The following is a 23,942-nucleotide window of genomic DNA, read 5'->3' as shown; positions in this document are numbered from 1 at the left end:
GGGAGGGAGACAAAGGGAGAGTGTCGTCCCTAATCCCGCCACCGCGGAAGGCAGAGCCAGGCCCAGCAGAGACGGGTAGGAAATCCTGCTTCCCGGGCGGCGGCCTAGTCAGGAGCGCCCGGAGCCCCCGCCTCCCTCAGGTCCCGGAGGCTGCAGAGTTGCGGGGAATCGGGCTTGGCCCCACGGCGGTTTTGCCAGCAGAGCCCGCGGAGGAAGAGCAGCATGAGGCCCGAGTCGGAGCCCCGGCTGGCGGAGAACGTCCCGGTGAGCGGGGAGGGCGCGTCGGCCGCTGGAGGCGGCGGGGTGGGGGGCGCCCTAACCCAGCAGCCGCCCGGGGGCGGGCCAACGCCCGCGGACGGGGGCCGGGAAGCGAGGGCCCAGCCCCCAGGGTTCGCGTATTTGCCCCTCCCGGGCTGATAAGATTGGGGAGGAGGCCGGACCACACTCCCGGAGCCCCGCGAGAAGCTCCCAGGGGCCCGAGCGCCCGCGTTGTCATGACACCGCCGCATTTATTCGCGGTTTCCGCGCTTCAGCTGAGGCCTATCTTACCGCTCCTCCGCGAGGGCTTTCGGCTGCCCCGGAAAGACAGGGCTGTTTGCGCACGGAGACTTTTCATCATGATCTTCCCTCACGTGCCCCAAAGAAATGACCGCAACTACTCAGGAAACCACGGGAAAAACCGTGACTGTTGCTTCACGCCTGTCGCAGCGGCTTGGCCCGGCACGTGAACCTCCTCCTCGAGCCCCTTTTTCCGCCTGGGCGGACTGGAGGGGTCGGACCAGGTGCAGGCTCTCCTCCTCGCTCCCACCCCGCCCCAGGAGGCCGCGGGCGGAGCCGGTGCCGGGCAGCCAGGGAACTGCGGCTGCGCGCAGGGCAGGGCGCTCGGGTTTAGGATGGGAAGGAAGCAGGTCGTGAGACAGTTACTTTTATTTATTTGAATCGTGAAAATTCTGTGTTCAGTTGAGGCGACGTGTGTTTTAAGGGCTTACTAAAAACTTACTTGGATTTCTAGATGGGTGAAACGTCATTTTTGCGGGACTTTTGAAGGGAGGAGTTAACGTTTGAACTGGGTTCTTAGATAGAACGCGGTCCACGGCATCTTCAGAACAAAGGCGCATCCGTCTGATTACCCTTTTTTTAAGTTGTAATTCTGACTGCTGTACATTAAGACGGTTTGCCTAACCTTATAGCGTTTGAATTAGTATACTGTTGGACGACAGCTAAATGGAACAAACAAGTGTCTAACATTTAACAGTTTTTATTTTTGTTAACATTTTAATCACTTACTTTGTGTACACTTCAGTGATACTAATGTTCAAGTTACATCCACAATACTGTGCCATCATCACCACAATCTATTACTAAAACTTTTTCATTAACTCAAGCAGACTGGGTATTCATTAATCCATTAAGCAGTGATTTCCCATCCCCCCTCCCTTGGTAACCTGTAATCTACTTTCTGTCTGTATGATAAAATTTAATCCTTTAGCATCAATGTCCTTTAAAAGCAGCATGAGATTTTTGGAGTGGTAAGCTGATTTCTAAGCCTATCTTGTTAGTATTTTTTTTTTAATTTTTAAATTAATTTTTAAAAATATGACAAAGGAAACATTCTAAGCATATCATTCCGTTCTACATATATAATCAGTAATTCACAATATCATCACATAGTTGCATAGTCATCATCATGATCATTTCTTAGAACATTTGCATCAATTCAGAAAAAGAAATAAAAAGACAACAGAGAAAGAAATAAAATGAAAAAAGAAAAAAATTATATATACCATACCTCTTACCCCTCCCTTTCATTGATCACTAGCATTTCAAACTAAATTTATTTTAACATTTGTTCCCCCATTGTTTATTATTCTATACGTTCTACTTGTCTGTTGACAAGGTAGATAAAAGGAGCATCAGACACATGGTTTTCACAATCACAGTCAAATTGTGAAAGCTATATCATTGTTCAATCATCATCAAGAAACATGGCTACTGGAACACAGCTCTACATTTTCAGGCAGTTCCCTCCAGCCTCTCCATTACATCTTGAATATCAAGGTGATATCTACTTAATGCTTAAGAATAACCTCCAGGATAGCCTCTGAACTCTGGAATCTCTCAGCCATTGACAGTCTCATTTCACTCTTCCCCCTTTTGGTGGAGAAGGTTCTCTCAATCCCTTGATGTTAATTCTCAGCTCATTCTAGGGTTTTTCTCAGTCCCTTGATGCTGAGTCTCAGCTCATTCCAGGATCTCTGTCCCACGTTGCCAGGAAGGTCCACACCCCTGGGAGTCATGTCCCACGTAGAGAGGGGGAGGGTGGTGAGTTTGCTTGTTGTGTTGGCTGGAGAGAGAGGCCACATCTGAGCAACAAAAGAGGCTCTCTTGGGGGTGGCTCTTAGGCATAATTTTAAGTAGGCTTGACCTATCCTTTGTGGGGTTAAGTTTCATGTGAACAAACCCCAAGACTGGGGGCTCAGCCTATAGCTTTGGTTGTCCATACTGCTTGTGAGAATATCAAGAATTCAACTTGGGGAGGTTGAATTTTCCCCCATTCTCACCATTCCCTGAAGGGGACTTTGCAAATACTTTTCCACTCACTGATCAAATCACTCTGGGATTCATCTGGTCATCACTCTGGACGAACCAACAAAATCTCATGTCCTACCCAAGGTTCCATGTACTTATGGTGTTCAACCAAGCTATCTACATAAGTTATATTAGGAAATGTACCAGTCAAAATATAAATTTTGTACCAAAGAAACATTTTTTGCTTTAGTTTCACACATAAGTTGAAATTTTAATATATTAATTACCATCTATTTTCAGCACCCTCCAGTAATGACATTCCTTTGTTCTTCCTCTTGCAAAAACATTTTTAAAATTTGTACATTTAGTCACTATCATTATACACTCTAGGCATTCCTAGATTATACCATCTCAATCTTTATCGTCTATCTTTCTTTCTGATTTCATTTATGCCCCTCCTCCCTCTATCATTTTCATATCCAGCTTCATTCAGTGTTTAGTATTTTATTTTGAATGATTCCAGAATGCTTCTTAACTGTAATGCTTTCTGAATTGCAAACACAAATTTTCCTATTCACGTAAAGGAGCATTTAGGTTTTTAACTTTTTTGTGGTGGTTGTTCTTGCTGCCCTAAAATCCGTACTTCAAGTTAAATTCATAGTGATCTTTTAAAAATTACTCTATCACTATAGATTTCCTTTGGTTTCCCACTGAATTAAAACAAAACTCAGAGGATTCCTCTTGGTTTAAAAGACCCTGATGAATCTGGCCCTTGCCTTCCTCTCATTGGTAAATGCTGTAGCCTTGCTGGCTTTTTTTTAAACCTGGAACACTCCAAGCCTAGTCTCTCTGAAAACCTTTGCATTTGCTCTCCACTGTTTGTTCCTTCCTCACTCAGGTCTCAGCTCAAATATCTCACAGAGATGTTCCCTGCCTAAAGCTACGTTACACAGCCTTCCTCTTTCACTATTACATTAATCTTTAATTTTATTTTTGTCTTCTAATTCTTAAAATCACAGAATGTAAGTCCCTGAAAGCAGGATTCTTTGTTTTGATCATTAGCGAATCTCCAATGCATTTAGAAATGGTAGAACAAATTTAAAATAGTCCAGTAATTTTCATTGGTACCCTTCAGGTAGTACTGACAAACAGTAAACCAGCAAAAGATTTGAAGATGCTAGTCTCATTCATTGCATTTTTCTGTCATGTTTGAACAACAGCTTTTTAAAGAATGGCTTTTATGGTGTTAAGATACATGAAGTAAAGATGATGTACACTTTACTTACAAGTGGTTTTCTGTTTTTTTTCTCCAGCGTCCTCCACGAGCCCTTCCACCTGTGCCAAGGTAAAACTGATTTACAGTAATTTCATTATTGAGCTTTAAAAGTGCAAAATGAATAAAGTAAAAAAAGTTGACTGTTGACTAGCACCATTGCAAAAGTATAATGATTTAAAAAAAGACTTCCTAAATATTTTAGGAAGAGGCTTTCTAAAATTTTAAAGGTGGATAATCTCTGAGTGTTCTGTTTACAAGCCTGAATGTTAACATAATAGGATAATGGATTCACTCTGAATATTTTATCAGAATTTGGATTCTCTTTTGTTCTCTCGAATAGCTTCCTCAGAGTTTAAACTAGTTTCAATCATTGACAAAATAAGTGTTCCTAATTTGCTTAGTCTACATTACTAGTAGACAGTAGGGAATATATATATGGGCTCATAAATATTGGGGTTATTTTATGAGCAGTCTTGTTAAACAGCTTATTATTTCTAAGTAGAGGCTAGTGTGTAAACTAGATGACATTATGTGAATGCTTAATTTATTTTGAATGTGTATGATTTATGCCAGTTTTCAGTCTGACAACATAATAGATTTGTAATTAATAGAGTTTTATTTTTTTTTGTCTTTGTCTTGCTGATTAAATTTGGTCGGTGTCAAGTGAAAGGGCTGTTCAAGGTGAGTTAGTTCACTGATAATGTAAAACTTTCTAAGTATAGTATCTGGTGTTCAACAGTTAGTGATACTTCAGTGTTTCTATAAAATTGTATCTGAATGGTATAATATTATTAAGTACCTTTTGTCCAAACAATATACTTTTGTCATCATAATCTCTCATGACTGCCATTTTTAAATGATGGTTGATAAATGACACTAGGTGACCTTCCAGATATAAAATCACTTTATCTCTGAATGGGGTCACCTGGAGTTTGACTTTTGGCTAGTTTTATAGCTCTGTTTGTGGAGACTGCACCTTCAATTTGTCTCATTTAGTCAGGACAGGCTAAGTTGTGCCATGGTAACAACTGCCAAATCTCAGTGACTTATTATCACACAGGCTTCTTTTTGGTTTATACAAAGTCCACTAGGGGTTGAGGCAACTCTCCAGAGCAATTGTCCTTTACTATTTCTTTACTAGTGATTTAATGATACAGGCTACTTCTGTCCTGTGGCTCTGCTATCTTAACATAAGCCCTCCTCAGGTGCCATAATAAGGGGAGAAAGCTGGAAGTTTACGTACTGGCTCCTTAAAGGTTTTGGCCCCAAAATGACACAGGTCACTTTTGCTCATAGCCTATTGGCCAGACCAATCATAGGCCACACCGGTGTGTAAAGGACTGGGAACAGATGGAGTATTTGGTGGGCCCACTCTCTCCGTCACAGTTTTTAACTTTGCTGACCGCACTGTGCTACCAGTACCACACTATGGGCACTATTTGACCGTATTAATTTCTTACCTTCTTCCTCTAATGTGTAGGGAAGTTGGATTGACCTAGGAAAGAACCAGAAAAGCCTTCCTTACCAAAAGTTCTCTTCCGATTGTTTTTGTGCTGATTTTTAGCCAGGCTTTTTTTTTTTTTTTTCTGTTTTATAGATGATATACCACCTAATCGTCCTAAGAAAAAGAAGCTCAGACCAAAAAGCACACTAGGTAAGTTGTTCTTTGTTGTGTGGGACCCAGGACCTCAGGCGAGATAAACATCCCTCAGCGGGAAGGCCCCAGCAGTCATTGTTGTGTTGATGATAGTATTAATGCCATGAGGTAGTTGAAGCAGTAGGATTCCTGGTGGTAGTGAGGGACTAGGCAGTGGGGCAACCTGTTGAGTTTCTAGAAGCATTTATGAAATAAAGGGTTGTGCCACCTAGGCTCTTATTTCCACAGTGTTTTCAGATTCTTTGAGGTCTTTTATCTCTGGATAACCTGAAGAGATGCTTTTCTTATATTAAGACAAACATAAGTTATCTTAAGATATGATTGGTTCCAGAACTTGGAAAAGGATACTAGATTTAAAGAAACTTTATTTCAGTCAGAGAACTTCTACATTAGCACATGAGTTTGAAGGCAGGGTCACATCATACAATAATGAGCAGGTTTAATAAACTCCTTTTTGTTCTAGTTATCTACTGATGGTTCTGATGTTCCAGCAGTATCTCGAACTCAGCATGTCCAGAACTCATCATCACAATTATGAATCAGTTTTTACTACTTACTAATTTCTCTTAATGGAACTCTCATGCTCCCAGTTCCTTTACTTTACCTTTGACTTCAGACCTCGTAAGTTTGTCTTCTCTGTTATCTCATTTGTCTCTTTTTCTTTTTCCTTTCCACCATCACAGCTGTATTAATTTAGCTCCCTTTCTCTTCTCACCTGAGCAATTGGGGTTGCTTCCAACTGGGCTGTCTGCATCTAGGTTTCCCTCACTCTCAGTGGTCATGACTACCACTGCTGAATAGTGTTTCTTAAAGCTCATAGCTGAACATATCTTATACTTGGTTAAAACTCAGGTTTTAGTTTGTAAGCTGACAGAATGTAATATACCAGAAACAAATGGCTTTTAAAAAGGGAATTTATTAAGTTGCAAGTTTACAGTTTTAAGGCCTTGAAAATGTCCAAATTAAGGCATCCAGACAAAGATATCTTAACTCCAAAGAAAGGGCCAGTGAAGTTTGGGGTTTCTCTCTCAGTTGGGAGGGGACATGGCAATGTCTGCTAGCTTTCTCTCATTCCATATGGCTTTCCCAGGGGCATTTTCCTTCTGCATGTCCAAAATTCTCTGCCTGTGTGGGCTCTGTTGGTTCTAAGCTTTTTCTAAAATGGTTTTCTCTTAAAGGGCTCCAGTAAGCAACCCCAGCTTGAATGGGTAGAGATGCATCTCCATGAAAGCCATCTAATCAAAAGTTACCGCCCACAATTGGGCGAGTTACATCTCCTTGAAAGTAATAAAAAAGGTCTCACCCAGCAATATTGAATGAGGGTTAAAAAGCATAACAGTTTCACACCATCACAACCCATATGGGCTTATCATGGCCTACCAAGTGGAAGAATAGATGGTAGGTGGAGAAAAAGAAAGAAATGGAGATGGATGCAGAGAGAGACTCATAGACACAGACCGAAAAAAAAAAAAGAGGTGCAAAAGAGATTTACATTTATAAAGATACTCACTGAAATGCCAGACTCTAGAAATATACTCAGACACATGTACATATTTAAAAAGGTCACAGGTAGAGGATGCAATTGAGACAGAGTGGGGTGAACAGAGGCGTGAATCTAACCTGACTGCCTGTGCTTCCTTTTTGTAAAAAGAAGGAAAAAAAAATTCAGTACTCTAAACAGAAAGGGGGATAAATATTTCCAGGCTTTTATAAAAATTGTTTTGATTTATACTTAAAGTTTTGAAGTCCAGGCATTTGAAATTTTTTCTTCACCCCATTTTAATGCTGTTTTGTAAAGGAAGAAAGTCTGTTTTTATGATGTAATGTACTCTTTCTGTGTGGTTTGGATATATTCATAATAAAGATTGCAAGCTATTTTTAATTAGGTCAGTATGTTTGTTTCTGAGATAATTACTACATTTTCATACTTTATATATATTTTGTTTCTGGAAAAGCGGCTATAGGAAAAATGATTAAGGTGAATATTTATTTTATTTTATATTTTATTTTAGCAGATGTAAGTTTACAGAAAAATCATGCGCAAAGTATGGGGTTCACATATATGTGGTCCTGCTAACCACGTACAGTTTTCCTTGTTATTAGCATTTTGCATTAGTTTGGTACCTTTGTTACAGTTGATATATCAATATTATTATATTAACTATATAAGTCCGTAGTTTTCATTAGGATTCATTCTTTGTGTTGTATGGGTCTATGGTTGTTGTTTCTAAATTTTATTCTGGTAGCATATATACAAAATAAAATTTCCTGTGTTAACCACTTTCAAGTGTACAGTTCAGTATGTTAGTTACAGTCACAATATTGTGCTACCATTATCACCATCCATCGCCAAAACTCTTCCTTCACCCCAAACAGAAACTCTGTACCAATTAAGTTTTAACTCCCCAATCCTAACTGTACCCCTTTCCTTTGGTGACCTGTATTCTAATTTCTGGCTCTGTGAATTTGCATTGGATATTTGTTTTTAGGCTTAAAAGATATTGGGGTAGCATTTCTGACTACTGTATGATTTTTAGATCTGACAATAAATACTATATTTAGTCAAAGAGTATTCCTTCTTAAATAATACCATAATATAATACCATGTTTCCTAAGCATATAAGTCAGTTAAATGTTTAGCATATACTTCTTTTTGTAATGTAGTGTTTGCCAGTAGATGATATGCAAAATAAAGATATTTGAACTCAACTTTGGTTTGTGGCTGAGTTTTATATTTTAGTCATCAAGATTACGTTAATTTGAAGTCTAAGGTTTGATAATATCTTGATCTATACGTAGAGATGTAGTAAAAAGATAATTTGAATTCTGCTAGAATTTATTTGGTATACCCAGCACTAAATTTATTGTGATTCATAATGTGCTATAAAAGTGTTTTGTAAATACAATTCTTATTATAGTTGCAGGCAAAGATACAGTAAAGGACAGTTAATTATTTAGAGGGTGATTATCTTGTTGCCTGACTTTTGGTTCTTTATATGCTACTCCATATCTTTTACTGGTAAGTAATTAATATGCAAATGACACAATATGCAAATGAACTTTTTGTAAAAGATCCAAATAATTCAGAAATATCCAGAGCAAATGTTAAAAGTACTCCTTTTTCCTTTTCTTCTATAGTTGTTCATTCCCTGCTTCTTCCTAGAGATCACCACTTGTTTATTGGCGCTTTTCTTTCATGTCCTCTTCCATTCATTTACACATAAATGCTCAAAAGACTCCAGTAGTTGATACTGTTTTTTCTTACATCTAAAAGTAATTATATATGTACCAACTTTGCTTATCAGTTCTATATCATCTTGAAACAGTGATTTCATAGTATTACATTGTAAGAATGTACCGTAATCACTGATGAGTTTGTCACTTAGATGATTTCTAATTTTTCACTCCTACAGTGTTGTAGTTCTTCTACTTAAAATAGTGTGTGGTGGAGAAGAAGAGGTATTTCTGTAGATTGCATTGCTAGCAAGGGAATTACTAGGTAAAGGATATGTACATTATTAATATGATAGCTTTTGCTAAATTGCCTTCAAGGTAGCTTTGCTTATTGTCTTGCTGCCAACAGAGTTTAAGTGCGCCACATTTTCTAAATCCTTGACAACATTAGACAATATCAATCTGTAAATTTATTTTGTCACTTTTGTGGGTAAGAAGTTGCTTATTTTAGTTTGCACTTCTCCTATAACTAGTGAAGCTGAACATCTATTCAAATGTTTGTTAATAATACACTTAAATTTCCTCTTTTGTAAGAAAAGATAGGGAAGGGAATATTCAAGTAAAATTCAAATCTGCCAAAATGTGTTGAAATTCTGTTGAAAGACTTGATGAGGGGAGGAGTTGCAATGAATGAATGACCAAATGAATGGCTTTATAAATTATCTAACTCCAATTATTCATGATGCCTTTATGATATATTATTGATGACTAAACTTTACAGAGACTGATTAAAAATTATTAAGGTATGAGAGATGAGAGTTCTCTGTAGCAGCAGTTCCTATTAGGTTTTTTTTTTTTTTTTGCATGGGCAGGCACCGGAAATCAAAACTGGGTTTCCAGCTTGGCAGACAACCTGCCACTGCACCACCATCACCTGCCCTATTATGTTTTTACCTTTTTTAACATTATGAATATTCTGAAGCAAGTTTCTGCTCCTTTCCATCTTCTTTTGCAGTTCTTTCTAGGCCTTCTTCAGTGTTCCTTGTTCTCTTCTTTTATCAACTAAAGCCCAAAGTTACAGGTGTAGAGGAAAGAAATCAAGAGTTGGGGCACAATCAGTTCTGTAAAAGAAGGGGTCATTGTGTAGGAAACATTTTAGTTCTCTAAGTTCCAAATTTTAAAACACTGTGAATGCTCTCTGCTCAATTTATCCTTTTTCTTCTACTTTGTTTGTCTGTAGCTAGTGCCTCTTTGGAAGACCTTGATCAGGCTGCTGTTAGTAGACCGTATGAGGACAATGAACGTTCAGCTAAAGAACCCATAGAACATGCAGACTTTCCAGTCCAAAACAGACAAAAGAAGACGAGACTACCTCTAGGTATGTGAAAAAATCAAGGTTAAGTTGTGAAAGAAGTTGTGATTTTGGAGGTGTGAACAAAAACCTACCTGCTTCCATTTTTTTCCCCTTAACCATATCCCATAGGTATGTGGTTTTGTTTTGTTATGTTTTTTCTTTCTTGCTTAGAATCTTTATCACTGGAGTAAATCCAATGGGTCAAATCAAAAGCATTTTAGATCATATGTATATAGATTATAGAAGAGGGGCATAAATTCAGAATTTAAACATAAAGTTCAGAGGCAGATCTCAGTGCATTTAAAAACGTAGTATATGATGAAATGGACATTTTAGAATAGTGGGGACAGGATAGATTCTGTGTTAACAACAATATAATGAAACAGCCAGCATTTATTGAGTATTGCTATGTGCCAGGCACTGTTTTCAGTAAAGTATTGCACTGGGTTTTTCTTTTCTTTCTATCAAAGTGGCAATATGTTTTCAAATTATAAAATCCAGTGTTGATAAAAAATAGTTACACTAATATACTGCTGACAGGAATATAAATTCATACAGCCTGTCAGGACTTCTAGGAATCTATCCTCAAGAAATATCTTCAATAGCTATAATAATTAAAGTCTATTAACTACACTATTATTCAGAAGACTAAAAACTGATGGTAACTCAAATATTTAACATTATGGTACTGGATAAATTTTTATCCATTAAGTGGAAACCAAGTATTGCATTAAAAGTGCATTGAAATGGAATAGTGAAGTGAAATACATTGTTAAGTCAGAAGCAAACAATTTGAAAATTGAGATGGTTACAAATGCCTAGCTTTATAATTTGTTGAAAATGTGTTTAGAAATTGTGTGACCATTTTTAGAAACTTTAGAATGCAGCTAAGTTCTAGATCACCTCCATACTAGCCTGGCAGTTTCCAGCTTTCTTAATTTGGGTTTTTAAAAAATTGTGTTTTTAAACAAAATTTTGTTTTGTTCAGGGTGACCATGGTAGGCTGTACAGCTTGTGTTATATTTCAGCCTAGGTTGTATTTTATTCAAACAGAATTTCAAGGGCTTTAGAGCATCCCAGGGAGTCAGAGCCTGTACTTCCAGATATGAAGAGTAGCTGGTAGACAAGAAGACTCCATGGACTCGCTTAACCTACTGCCTATAGAGAAGAATTAACATAGCTATGCTTCTAAAGACCTGATTGCAAGGTTGGCCTTTGGCTGATGACTGGGAAATTGACTAGTAAACAGTTCCCCACACTGACATAAAACTTTCTCTAAATTATTGGGTTGGCTTACTATTTGTACTTTCCTTCTGGGAGTCTGGAATTTTCGTACATGCTGTTCAGAGGGTGCCTATGTGACCAGCCCTCAATAAAAACCTAGGGTACTGAGTCTCTGATTGAATTTTTCTGATAGAAAAATCATACAGGTTGCCATAACTAATTGCTGGAGGAATTAGTGAGTCCTATGTAATCCACTAGAAGAGGACTCTTAGAAGCTTGTACTTGGTTTCCTTTGAGCTTCTCCCCATGAACTTTTTCTCTTTGATGATTTTGCTTTAGATTCTTTCACTATAATAAATCAAAACTATGAATATAATGACTTCTGAGTCCTGTGTGTCCTTCCCATTAAATCACTGAACCTGGATGTGGTCTTGGGGACACCAGCACAGCTAGTTGTGGAATTACTTAATTTTCTCCATATTTGTTTGGCATTTACATTTCAAATTTTATGTTGAGAGTTTAGAGATGCAAATCTTTAAAAAAATAAAAATTTGGATGATGTTGAAAAAATGTTTGGCCTAGTTAAAATTCTTCACGTTCTCTTGTCTGACAAAAGGCTTGCTTGCACATGACTTTTTTTTAGTTAACATTAGAGTCATTTGAAAATTTAATTTACTTTAGTTACAGAATTGGAGACGTCCTTTACTCAAAAGAAGCTGTCTAGTCCATCCTTATTACGAAGTGAAAATGGTATCGATGTGGAGCCAGCAGGGGAGGCAGGTACTAAAAAACCTCGAAAGAAGAAAAAGTAAGAATTTTTTTGTCCTCTTAAAGATTCTCCAGAGATATTCTGATGGTTGATTCAGAGTTCACAAGCAGTAGTTTTTCTCTTTAAATCTTATTAAATACTTGGAACCGTCTATCTCTAGGATATGTAATGTTACAAAAATATCAGTCAAACCAATCTCATGGTAAATTTGAAAAGAATAAACCACTAACAAATGCAAAATTTTTTGCTAACAAAAAAATCTTAGGAGCTGACTCTAAAAAAAAGAAGAACCTAAATAGATTTTAAGAAGCAAAAAAATGTTAAAAGTATTTAAAAATTGAAGATATTAATAAAATAGGCTATTATGATTTATTTTCTCAAGTAGTAACAGTATTAAAATTATGATTATTTCAACAATAAATAAAACTGTTGTATTTAAGCATAGGAAATTGTCTTAAGTGAAATAGAATCTTTGGAATGTAAAGAATTATACAGAAGTTATATACCATTTATATTTGAAAATGATCCTATAAATAGTGATCAATGTCTATGTATAGTCATATAATTTTATGTTTGGAAGGAACTTTAAAATCTAGTTCTGTAACTTTATTTTCCAGATGAGAAAATTGAGATCCACTGAACTATAGTTAAAAGATCCATGAGTAAAAATCAAGTTTCTTGATTCCAAGTCCAGGTCTCCTCACAATCTATGCAATAATCATCCTTTATTTTTTTACATTCTCCTTGATTACAGGAAGACTCAGCCAGCAGAATTAGTGTATACCAATGAGCTAGGAGTAGCAGATGAAGACATAATTACTGATGAGCAGAGTAGCCCAGAGCAGCAGTCTATATTCACTGCACCTACTGGCATTAGCCAACCTGTAGGCAAAATATTTGTGGAAAAAAGCCGTAAGTAGTTTTCTTATTTTGGGATATGAGCTATTTAAAAATTACCTAGGAATTATACTTCTAGAAATCTGAATTAAGGAAATAAGCAGACATATGGGCAAAAATTCATACATATAGCTAATCATGACACTGTTTTTCATGAGAATAAAAAACTGGAAATAACCTGAAGGTAGAACAGGAGGGGAATGATTTCAGTAAGTTATAGTATATCTCTACAATAAAATATTCTGCACCATTAAAAATAATGTTTAGGGACTTTTTTATTTCATGAAAATGTACTAATTAAAAATGAACATACACACATACATACAGTTTGATCTTAACTATAGAAAAATGCATAGGACAAAAGACTATAAGGAAATATGCCATATTAAGGAATCATGGGTGACTTTTTAAAAATCTCTCCTACCCCCACTGCCTGTTTCTTTAATACTTTGTTTTACTTTCCTAGTTTTCTGCCATCAGTGGTGGTTGTGGTGGCAGGGCAAATGATGATATGAATTCTACAAGTAAAAATAAAGGAGAGAAAATGTATCATGCTATTACCATATTAAGTAGGAAATACAGCGTGGTAGCTATAGATTCTTTTGGAAAGTAGTTCTGACATTTTATGCCATGTACCGGTTATAAGACTGGGTTGCAATGTTTTAGAAAAACCTAGTCAGAGTGTGATCTTAAGGACCGTGTACTACTCCCATCGGTACACTGGGTATGCTGCCTGTAGAATCAATTGAAACATAAAGTTTAGTACTTAAAATTTGAAGTTTAGATTTTATGTAAATTACTTTAGAATACTGATTCCATAAGGTTACATCTAAGGGATCTTAAAATTCTTGGGCAGTGAGTTTATTTTACACATGAGAAACGTGTGACCTAGAGAGACTAAATGACTTACCTAGGGTCTCACAGTTGGTTAGTACAGAATTAAGGCTAAAGCCAAGGTTTCATGACTTGTAGTCAAGTGCTTTTGCTAGTAAACCATATGGTCATTTAATTTACTCCAGTCTATTTTCTAGCAATATCACCCACTACCCTCATTATTATTCTTGCTTTTCTTAAGTGTAGAAATTTCCTCTGACTGTAAAAAAGCATTAGTGATTTAAGGTATCTGCCCTTAAATCTTTATTGAGAGAAAATTGTGTCTTGCACCCCTGTGTTTCATCTTCCAAAATACCTGACAGCCAGGTTTGATGAAGTTAATTGAAATGGAACCTTTCCTGGTTTGTGGGGTCCATTTGTGGACAGTAAAAAGGATAAAGCCCAGATGGACAGTAGTGGCTCAGTGGCAGAGTTCTTACCTGCCATGCTGGAGACCTGGGTTCTTTTCCTGGTGCCTACCCATGTAAAAAAATAGATAAAGCCCTGCTCACAAAATGTTGCATTGCTAACACTAGAACTGATCATTTTTCATAGGAATTTAACTAAGAGAAATTTATTTAATGACTCATTCCTTTTCTATTATCACAAAAAGCTGTATGTGTTCTAGTTTGCTAGCTGCTAGAATGTAATATACCAGAAATGGAATGGCTTTTAAAAAGGGTAATTTAATAAGCTATATGTTAACAGTTTTTAGCTGTGAAAATGTCCCAATTAAAGTAAGTCTATAGAAATGTCCAATCTAAGGCATCCAGGGACAGATACGTTGATTCAGGAAGGCCGATGAAGTTCAGGGTTTCTCTCTCAAGTGGAAAGGCACATGGCGAACACGGTATTATCTGCTAGCTTCCTCTCTAGCTCCCCAGGAGGCATTTTCCTTCTTTATCCCCAAAAGTCACTACCTAATGGACTCTATGCTTCATGGTGCTGCAGCTTTCTCTGCTCTCTCAGAATCTCTTACTTTCTCCAAAATGTTTCCTCTTTTATGGATTCCAGTAGTAATCAAGACCCACCTGGAATGGGTGGAGATGCATCTCTACCTTATCCAGTTTAACACCCACTCTTGAGTGAGTCACATCTCCACTTTTTTAGTGTACATGGTTTTTTAGGGTACATAAATCCTTTCAAACCAGCAGACCATGCTGCATGCACAAGCATCTTTACTTAAGAAATTTAGTTTTCAATATTGGCTTATCTTTATAGGGTAGGCATTTAAACTTTGAAACTTCCAAAGTCTCTAATTCAGAATTCTGTATACTATGTCCTGGTAAAGGCTTCTAGACTTTATTCTGAATTGGAAGTTCATGATTGTATTTCATGAAATATAATTGATTTCTGAAACTTGCTTTAACATCTATTTTGGGTTGAAAAGAAAGTACATTGATGCTTAGTTTTCATAAAAATGAAAAAATAGTATATTTAAGTGACCAAAAGAAAAAAAGTCTTTTAAAATAGGGATTGAGTCAAGGAGAATTTTTAGATGGAAAAGCCACAAAATCTTGTCCTAGTGGGAGGGTTCTTTAATATGAAGTAATGAAAAGGGCTGTTGGGATTCTTCCCTGCTAGTTGTTAATAATTGTACTATGTGTCGCAAGCCTAGTTGTTAATGATTGTACTATGTGTCACAGGGCGATTCCAGGCCGCTGATCGTTCAGAGTTGATAAAGACCACAGAAAACATAGATGTGTCAATGGACATGAAGCCTTCCTGGACAACCAGAGATGTTGCACTTTCAGTGCACCGGACTTTCAGGTGGCTGCCTCTTTGGACTTTATTTAAAGCAAATGTTAACTGAATTCCATAATTAAAAAAAGAAGTCCTTGTTATTCAATGCTATTAACAGAATTCACAACTGAAAATGGTGGTAGGTGGATAGATATACACTTTTTAAATAATTAGTTTTAATTGTGCCAAAATACATATAACAAAAATCATTCTAACGATTTTAAGTGGACAATTCTTTGACATTAAGTGCATTCACAATGCTATGTAACTTTTACCACTATCTATTTCCAGACTACTTTTGTCACCCCAAACCATAGCTCATACTCATTTAGTAATAACTTCCCATGCTTCCCACCTGCCCACCACTGATAATCACTATTCTGCTTTCTGTCTCTATAAATTTGCTATATTCTAAGTATTTCACATAGGAGATATCATACAATATGTTCTTTTGTGTCTGGCTTATTTCACTCAGTATGATGTCTTCAAGGTTCATCCATGTTGTAGCATGTGCCAACATTTCAATTCTTTTTGCAGCTGAAAAATATTTCATTGTATTTATATACCATACTATGTTTATCCATTCATCTCTTTTTTTTTTACCTATAGCTCAGATGCATCTTCATTCAGTGTTTTAACATGATTACTTTACAATTAGGTATTATTGTGCTGTCCATTTTTGAGTTTTTGTATCTAGTCCTGTTGCACAGTCTGTATCCCTTCAGCTCCAATCACCCATTATCTTACCCTGTTTCTAACTCCTGCTGGACTCTGTTACCATATCCATTCATCTCTTGATGGACAGGGTTGATTCCACATTTTAGATATTATGAATAATCTATAAAGAACACTGGTGTACCAATATCTGTCCAAGACCCTGTTTTTAGTTCTTTTGGGTATATACCTAGGAGTGAAATTGCTATATCATATTCTATATTTAACTTTCTGAGGAACCGTCAAACAGTTTTCCACAGCAGCTGCTCCATTTTGCCTTACCACTAACAACATATGGGGGTGTCTGTATCTCTACATCCTCACAAACACTTTTTATTTTCGGTTTTTTAAAAACAGCCATCCTAGTGGGTTTGAAGTGGTATCTCATTGTAGTTTTAATTTGCAGTTCTTTAATGGCTAATGAACTTGTAAGCATCTTTTCATATACTTATTGGCCATCTGAATAACTTATCTGGAGAAATGTTCATTCAAATCCTTGGCCCATTTTAAAATTAGGTTGTCTTTTTGTAGTTGATTTGTAGAAGTTATTGTGTATTTTGTATATTAAATCCTTATTAGATATATGGCTTCCAAATATTTTCTCCCATTCTCTAGGTTGTTTTTACGCTTTCTTGATGATGTCCTTTGATACACAAAAGGTTTTTATTTTGATGAATTCCTATTTATCTATTTTTTAATTTTGTTGTGTGTACTTTTGGTACTTTTGGTACACACAACAAAATTCTTTACCTACTACAAAGTCCTGAAGCTATCTCCCTATGTTTTCTTGTAAGAATTTTATAGTATTGACTCATTTTAGGTTTTGATCTGTTTTGGGTTGATTTTTATATCTGGTAAAAGGTAGGAGAAGTACGCATTTATTCTTTTGTATGTAGATATGCAGTTGTTCCAGCATTGTTTGTTGAAGAGACTTTTCTTTCCCCATTGAATGGATTCGGCACCCTTTTTGAAAATCAACTGGCCATAGATATGTGAATTTACCTCTGAACTTTCAGTTTTGTTCCATTGGTCTGTAGGTCTATCCTTATACCAGTATCAAAGTGTTTTGATTACTTCATTACTGCCTTTTTGTATTTGGCAGGGTAGTACCATTTATAATGAACTAATTTGGCTAGTGTCAACCAAGTTTCAATAGTATGCAAATTCTCTATTTATCTTCTTTCTTTCTCCTTTTTATTGTTATTGCCTCAGATGACCTCTTCATGCATTGTATGCCCATTAACATAGACTTAGAATGTTGTTTTACACATTGACCTGTTAAGTCATATGAGGGAATAAAGGAGTTACAAACCAAAAGTGCAATAACACAGAATTTTATATTATATAGTTGCCATTACCAGTGCTTTTTATTTCTTCTTATGGCTTCTAATCACTGTCCATTGTCCTTTTATATTAGCCTGATGGACTCCCTTTAGTATTTTTTTCAGGGCAGTTCTTCTTGTCATGAATCTTCTTTGTTTCTCTGTGTCTTCATTTCTCCTTAATTTTTGAATGATAATTTTGCCAGATAAAGAATTCTTTGTTGACAGTTTTTTTCTTTTAAGTACTTTAAACATGCTACTACCCCCACCCCCACCCCTACTTCTTTTTGGCCTTAATGGTTTCTGATGAGAAATCTAATGTTAATGTTATTGGGGATGGGAGGTCTTGTATGTGACAAGTCGCTTCTCTCTTCCTGCTTTCAAAATCCTCTCCTTCTCTTGGATTTTGACAATTCGTGATAGCATTTCTTGTAGATATCTTAAATTCTATCTTGCTTGGAGTTCATTAAACTTCCTGGATGTGTACATTCATTCTTTCATTGGTTTTGGGAAGTTTTTGGCCATTATTTCTTCAGATGCTTTTTCTGCACCCTATCTCTCTTTTGTCATTCTAAGACTCCATTGATGCCTGTGTTGATAAGCTTGATGGTGTCCCACAGGTCCCTAGGGTCTGTTCATTTTTTCTTCGTTATTTCTTTCTGTTCTTTAACTGTCTACTTTCAGTTGTCTTACCTTCATGTGTACTGATCCTTCTTGTTCACATCTGCTGGTGAATCTGACTAATGAGTTGTTCATTTTAATACTGTACTTTGCAGCTCCACAATTTCTGTTTGGTTCCTTTTACTACTTTGCCGTCTCTTTATTTTGTTCAGACATTTTCATAATTTCCTTTAGATCTTTGTATGTTGATTCCTTTAGCTCAGTGAACATGTTTAAGACTATTAAAGTCTTTGACTAATAGTTCCAGTGTATGAACTTTCTTAGGGATGGTTTCTAGCAGATTCTGTTTTCCCTGTGAATGGGTCATACTTTCCATTTTCTTTGTATGTTTTATACTCTTTGGTTGTGAACTGAACATTTTGAGTATTATGTTGTCATAACTCTGGAAATCTGGTTCTTCCATTGTTCAGAGCTTGTTAGGTTTTTTTTGTTTGTTTTTTTGTTTTTGAGGTTGTTGTGGTCTAGAGCCGTCAGTTTGTGACTATCCTAAATTATTTTTGCTCCGAGCTGGGGAATGGAAAGAGAAAACAGAAAGAGAAAAAAGTCCTGCCTCTTTAAGACTCCTTTACTGCTTTTGCTTGGCAATGGTTATAACAGTGGTCACCATCAGAGCTGTCTACCAGTGATCTGATGTAGCTGATCAGACCATACACTCCTGGATTTTGGAGGAGTAACTGGTCCTTGTAGCCACCCTGGCACCAGCAAGCTGTGCTAGGATCCCGGACTACATTCCCACTCCTCTCTACGATATGGTTGGGGGATAGAAGATGGTAGCTGCTACTGAAAGGGTGAAATTCATGAACTTACCATAATTTACCAGCCCCTTTGTCCAGGGGCTGTACAGAAACTGCAGAGTTTCAAAATATTTGCCTTAGACATTTCTTGCCAGTGAAGTTGTTATTTTGGTAAAGTGACTGGTTCATGAAACTTCCTACTCTGTCATCTTCCCTATAGGTATACTTTTTCAACACTCAATCAGTTAAATAATCATTCTGTCATTATAGTAAAATAAAATTCTTATTTTTACTTTCCATGAAATGTTGAATTTTGTTCTAAAATGTAAATAGATTTGAAAAATCATTTAGTTTTTTGCTTTAGTAATTGAATATAGTAACTCAAGTATAATAATTGAACCCTTTTCTGATCAGGTTGATTGGTCTCTTTTCTCATGGCTTCTTGGCTGGCTGTGCTGTGTGGAATATTGTTGTGATATACGTTCTAGCAGGAGATCAATTATCTAATCTCTCGAACCTTCTGCAGCAATACAAGACTTTAGCATATCCATTCCAGAGTCTTCTCTACATGCTTTTGGCTCTAAGTACAATTTCAGCTTTTGATAGGTAAGACTGTTGTGACTGTAGACCCCCTCTAATTTTTCTTTAGATGGAAATGTTGAGCAAAATCACTGATAGTTTTGAAAATTGAATTATAGAATCTTAGTATTATTTTGAATTTTTTAAAAAAGTCAGTCACTTTCTGTTTTTTTTTTGAAGATGGGATTATTGTGAACAGGTACCCATCTGGCATCAGAAATTAAAAAAACCAACACTTATTATAGCCTAATGATAAGGATAATAGAAGGAAGTAGAAGCTAATGAAGTTTTGCAGATAAAGTTTGTTTCTTCAGAACTTCTTAACTCCAAAGGAATGCTGCCTAAAATAACCTTATAGTTAAATATTTTTTGTGGTCTTTGTATTTAAGGTATTCCTTCATGTATATTAAGTACAAATTCTCGCTACTTAAAGCTTAGGAATAACAGTATGTTTGGTAGTTATTAGAATAGAGAAGGAAAAAACTGCAGTCAGAAGAGTAAAATTTTGTAAGAAGTTTATATCTTCATTATGACAAGAGGCTTTTGCATTTTCTAGGATTGACTTTGCTAAAACATCAGTAGCTATCCGAAGTTTTCTTACCCTGGATCCAACAGCTTTAGCATCTTTCTGTGAGTAAATAGTCAATTTGGTAACTATATATATAAGTATATATAATATATATATTACTCGATTTACACTGTAATTGTGAACCAGGAAAAATATAATTTTTGTTTTAAAAAAGGGTTAATAATATTGGTACGTATAGACATTATTTATAGATGTAGAATTTGTAATTTAAAAAGCATGGTCAGCATAATTTTGTTAGAATTAAGAATTATTTTTCAGTTGAGGTTAAGTGACTTGTAAAGTTTTAATTTGTTCTATACTAATGAATTTTTAGCTTTTCTTATTTTCTGCTTGACATTAAACAGTTTCTTGGTGTGACTTTTAAGCAATAACCACTCTTTTATATACTTTCTGATCATTTGGAATACATTTTGTTTAAAATATGAGAATATTAGTAAAACTGGTTTTATGTTCTTGAGCAAGTTATTTAATTTCTTCAATGATCTTTTAGCTTCTTGTCAGTTCTAATGATGAATAATAAGTATCTCAAAAGCCTGTTCTGCACCTGTATTCTTAAAAAATAATATTAAACTGTCTAATCTATTAAAATTGACCACATGAATTTCTTTTATATTATTATTCATTAAAGTACAAATTATTTTTGATCTATAAATTCTAAAATAAACTGGGTTGTTAAAATACATTTATTAGTTATTTTGTTTGTTTTTTTCTCAGTGTACTTTGCTGCTCTTATACTATCCCTGAGTCAACAAATGACAAGTGACAGAATCCACCTTTACACACCTTCTTCTGTTAATGGTAGCCTCTGGTAAGAATTCACAATAGCACTAGCAATTGATGGTAATAACTGCAGCAGTGGAAGTAGTGGTACTTCTCTGTATCTTTCCACGCTTTTACATATTTTCTTCTATAAACATTGGGAAAGCCCTGTTTTTGTTTCCAAAATCATGTCAGGAAAATACCAATTCCATTGGTTAATGTATATTATGTGCACCTGCATTTTCAATGAATGTCTTCTTTTTAAAAATCTGTTTTCGATCTTCAAGTTACCGTTTTAAAATAAGTCATTATAAGATGAACTGGAGGAGTCTTGCACTCTCACCCCAACTCAGGGAGCTTAATATCCCAAAACAGTGATGAAAGTGAGTAGATGGGATAGACTCAGAAAACCAGGCAGTGCTAGGAAGAGAGCAGACTGGGGACAGCCAGCAATTGCAGATCAGGGAGCAACCATGAAGCTGACAGGATGGCTGTGGTTCCGTTTCACAGTCTTCTTGAGAGTGACTAGGTATATATGGTAAAGAAAGAAGGAAAGGAAAGGGTAGTTCATTGAAGAGTAGCGCCCTATTAGTTGGAAGGGAAATTTTTAGAAAAGGTTTTGAGAATACTAAATTTTCTATTTATGTTAATGTACAAGCAGATCTAGTTAGGGTTCAGATAACCTTTGAACTCTTGTTCCCATGATGTATATAGTGCACTCTGTAGAGAAATCATTATTTTATTTCATGCTTTATTTGTTATTCCTATAGTAGAGGACTTATTTTTTTTAAGTTCATAAAATAGATATATTTGGATATAGAACCAAAATAAAGACAGTTCTAATGAGTATTTCTGTGTCCTTAGGGCAGGAGCAATTGAGGAACAGATTCTCCATCCGTGGATTGTGGTGAATTTGGTGGTGGCTCTTCTGGTTGGATTATCTTGGCTTTTTTTGTCTTATAGACCAGGCATGGATCTTAGTGAAGGTATGAAAGAAAAAATAGTCTAACAACATCATGAACTCTTGATGATGATAAGTCTTCTTTCAGTGAATATAACTTAATATATTCCAATAACAAAGATATATTTAAAACAAAATACCTCAAGAAGAATAAGTAACTGTGAAGCAGAGTGCCAAGAGAAGTCAGGAGGAATGTATTAGGAGAGCTGGTGACTGGAATTACTTTATTAAAGGGGCTTCCTTGACTCTTGTGCATATTAAGAGGTATCTCTTATCTTGAAATCCTTCAAATAATTTATGGAAAGTCTTTGCTCTCCATTTTTATTAGTCTCCTTTTGATGCAAGTATATCTTAATTTGAAATAAATCATGCTTTATTTTTGTGGCCTGTGTGTCAGACACACATTCACGGGGATTATTCTTATCTTCTTTACCTGGCACATATTGTGCTCGTTTCTGTGTGGATAAAAAAATTAAATCTAAAATGAAGATAATAATGCCTAGCATGTTGGGTTGTTATGGTGTTTAAGTGCGATAACACATTTAAGACATCTTGGCACACATCAGCGTTGGTTTCAAGCCCTTCTTCTACTTCTGTCCCCAACATTTTAGATTATTATGATCTATATAGAATTAGATCATTTAGCTGTTTAATGACTTTAATCTTCCTGAGTTCTGTAAGTGACTTTAATTGCCTGGTAAAATCTGTTAAACTGTCTCCCTTAACATATGTTTTATTTTTCAGGGGCTTTTAATAAATTTAAAACATGAGCATTTAAAAATCTAAAACCTGGATATTTGTCATTTGTTTGTTTTTTAAATCAGATTTCTCTATCAATAATTCTTGTACTTTAGGGCTTTTTATTTTAATATTATGTCACTATTTCAAGAAACTGTTTATAACTAAGTTATAAAACTCTTTTTGAGGCATTGGGAAACAATTTAAGTATTATCTATTCATTTTCTCTCCTAGAGTTGATGTTCTCCTCTGATGTGGAAGAATATCCTGCTGATAAAGAGAAAGGAATCAAAGCCCCTTTGTAATATCACCTCACCTTTAGTGTAATAATGACCCAGTATTTAAATTTTTAATTTTTAAATTTAAATTTTAAATTTTCCCAGTCTTGGTTTAAGTGTTTTTACATAATATATATATCTGTATTTGTAATTGATGTTCTGATTATATGATACTGAGTAATTTCTCAAGATTATGGAAAATGTTAAAATAGTATTGACTATATTCCAACATTAATTTTAATAACCTTATCATCTTAATAATAAAGGAGATAATGGGGTAGAAACAGGCAGGTGAAAATATTTATTTTCCTATTGTCTCAGATTAGTTGCATTTATAATCATTATCTTAAAAAGCATGCATATAGGGAAAAAACGTAATCTTAGTGTTATAAAATGTTTATCAGGTTTAAATATAGATTCAGAGAATGGGGTAAAGGAAAAAAATGCCTTTATTGTTTAATTTTTATGTCTCCTTACTGAATAAATTGAAATATGAAATTTGTCTCTTTTGAAACTGGCTTGGTGGTTATGCATCATATTATAATTATACTGTAGTATAGTTTAGCTTGGAAGATGCTTCATTTCTTGGCTGTTACAAAGAACATATATCTTTTTGTTTGAAAGGTTTTTTTCAACTTTTTTATTGTATAATGTATATATAAAATAAAGAAAGAGAAAAGCAATAATTTTCAGAACACACTTGAACAAGTAGTTCCCAAACAGATTGCAGAGTTTGGCATAGGTTACCATTGCATCATCTCAGATTTTTCCTTCTACTGCTCCAAAACACTGGAGGCTAGAAGGAATATTCATAGCAATTCAACAGCCATACTCATTTGTTAAATCCCATTTTCTCTGTTTTATCTCCTCCACCTCCTTTAATTCTTCTCCCAGTCTATAAGGATCTTTGGGCAATGCCTGTTCTGATTTTTTCATGTTGAGGAGGGGTGTCCACACTAAAGGATAGGGGGATGTAATTAATTGATAATACTGGAGAGTCTGGTCTCTCTGAGTTTCAGGATTTGTCTGACCTAGGAACCCGTCAGGAATTATATGTTCCATGAAGGCAAATCTAGTGCATGAAATCAGAT

General features: G+C 35.7%; 1 protein-coding gene and 1 long non-coding RNA gene across 5 annotated transcripts in view; one reads left to right on the top strand and one right to left on the bottom strand.

Annotated features, from left to right (window-relative positions):
* On the top strand, positions 1–23,364 carry TMEM237 (transmembrane protein 237). 4 transcript variants are annotated; one of them, XM_077154711.1, is made up of 13 exons: positions 1–264; positions 3,843–3,874; positions 4,470–4,486; positions 5,403–5,459; positions 9,877–10,014; positions 11,896–12,022; positions 12,738–12,895; positions 15,400–15,523; positions 19,362–19,553; positions 20,083–20,156; positions 20,830–20,923; positions 21,739–21,860; positions 22,808–23,364. In XM_077154711.1, exons 1-13 carry the CDS (start codon positions 223–225, stop codon positions 22,876–22,878), a joined length of 1,248 nt encoding a protein of 415 aa, XP_077010826.1. In that variant the 5' UTR covers positions 1–222; the 3' UTR covers positions 22,879–23,364. The 4 variants fall into 4 exon arrangements, with proteins under 4 accessions (XP_077010826.1, XP_077010825.1, XP_077010824.1 ...); XM_077154712.1 differs by lacking the exon at positions 1–264 and adding an exon at positions 779–908; XM_077154709.1 differs by lacking the exons at positions 1–264; positions 4,470–4,486 and adding an exon at positions 358–908.
* Positions 12,582–23,942, bottom strand: part of LOC143677969 (uncharacterized) — a 71,314-nt gene continuing 59,953 nt past the window's right edge. Inside the window, exon 3 of the long non-coding RNA XR_013172997.1 lies at positions 12,582–12,865. This is a non-coding gene — a long non-coding RNA (uncharacterized LOC143677969). The remainder of the gene's footprint in view (positions 12,866–23,942) is intronic.

The sequence above is a fragment of the Tamandua tetradactyla genome, chromosome 3, assembly GCF_023851605.1.
Source record: "Tamandua tetradactyla isolate mTamTet1 chromosome 3, mTamTet1.pri, whole genome shotgun sequence".
In the NCBI taxonomy this organism is placed as follows: domain Eukaryota; kingdom Metazoa; phylum Chordata; class Mammalia; order Pilosa; family Myrmecophagidae; genus Tamandua; species Tamandua tetradactyla.
Note: the sequence above shows the minus strand (reverse complement) of the source record. Positions and strands in the feature narration are given on the sequence as shown.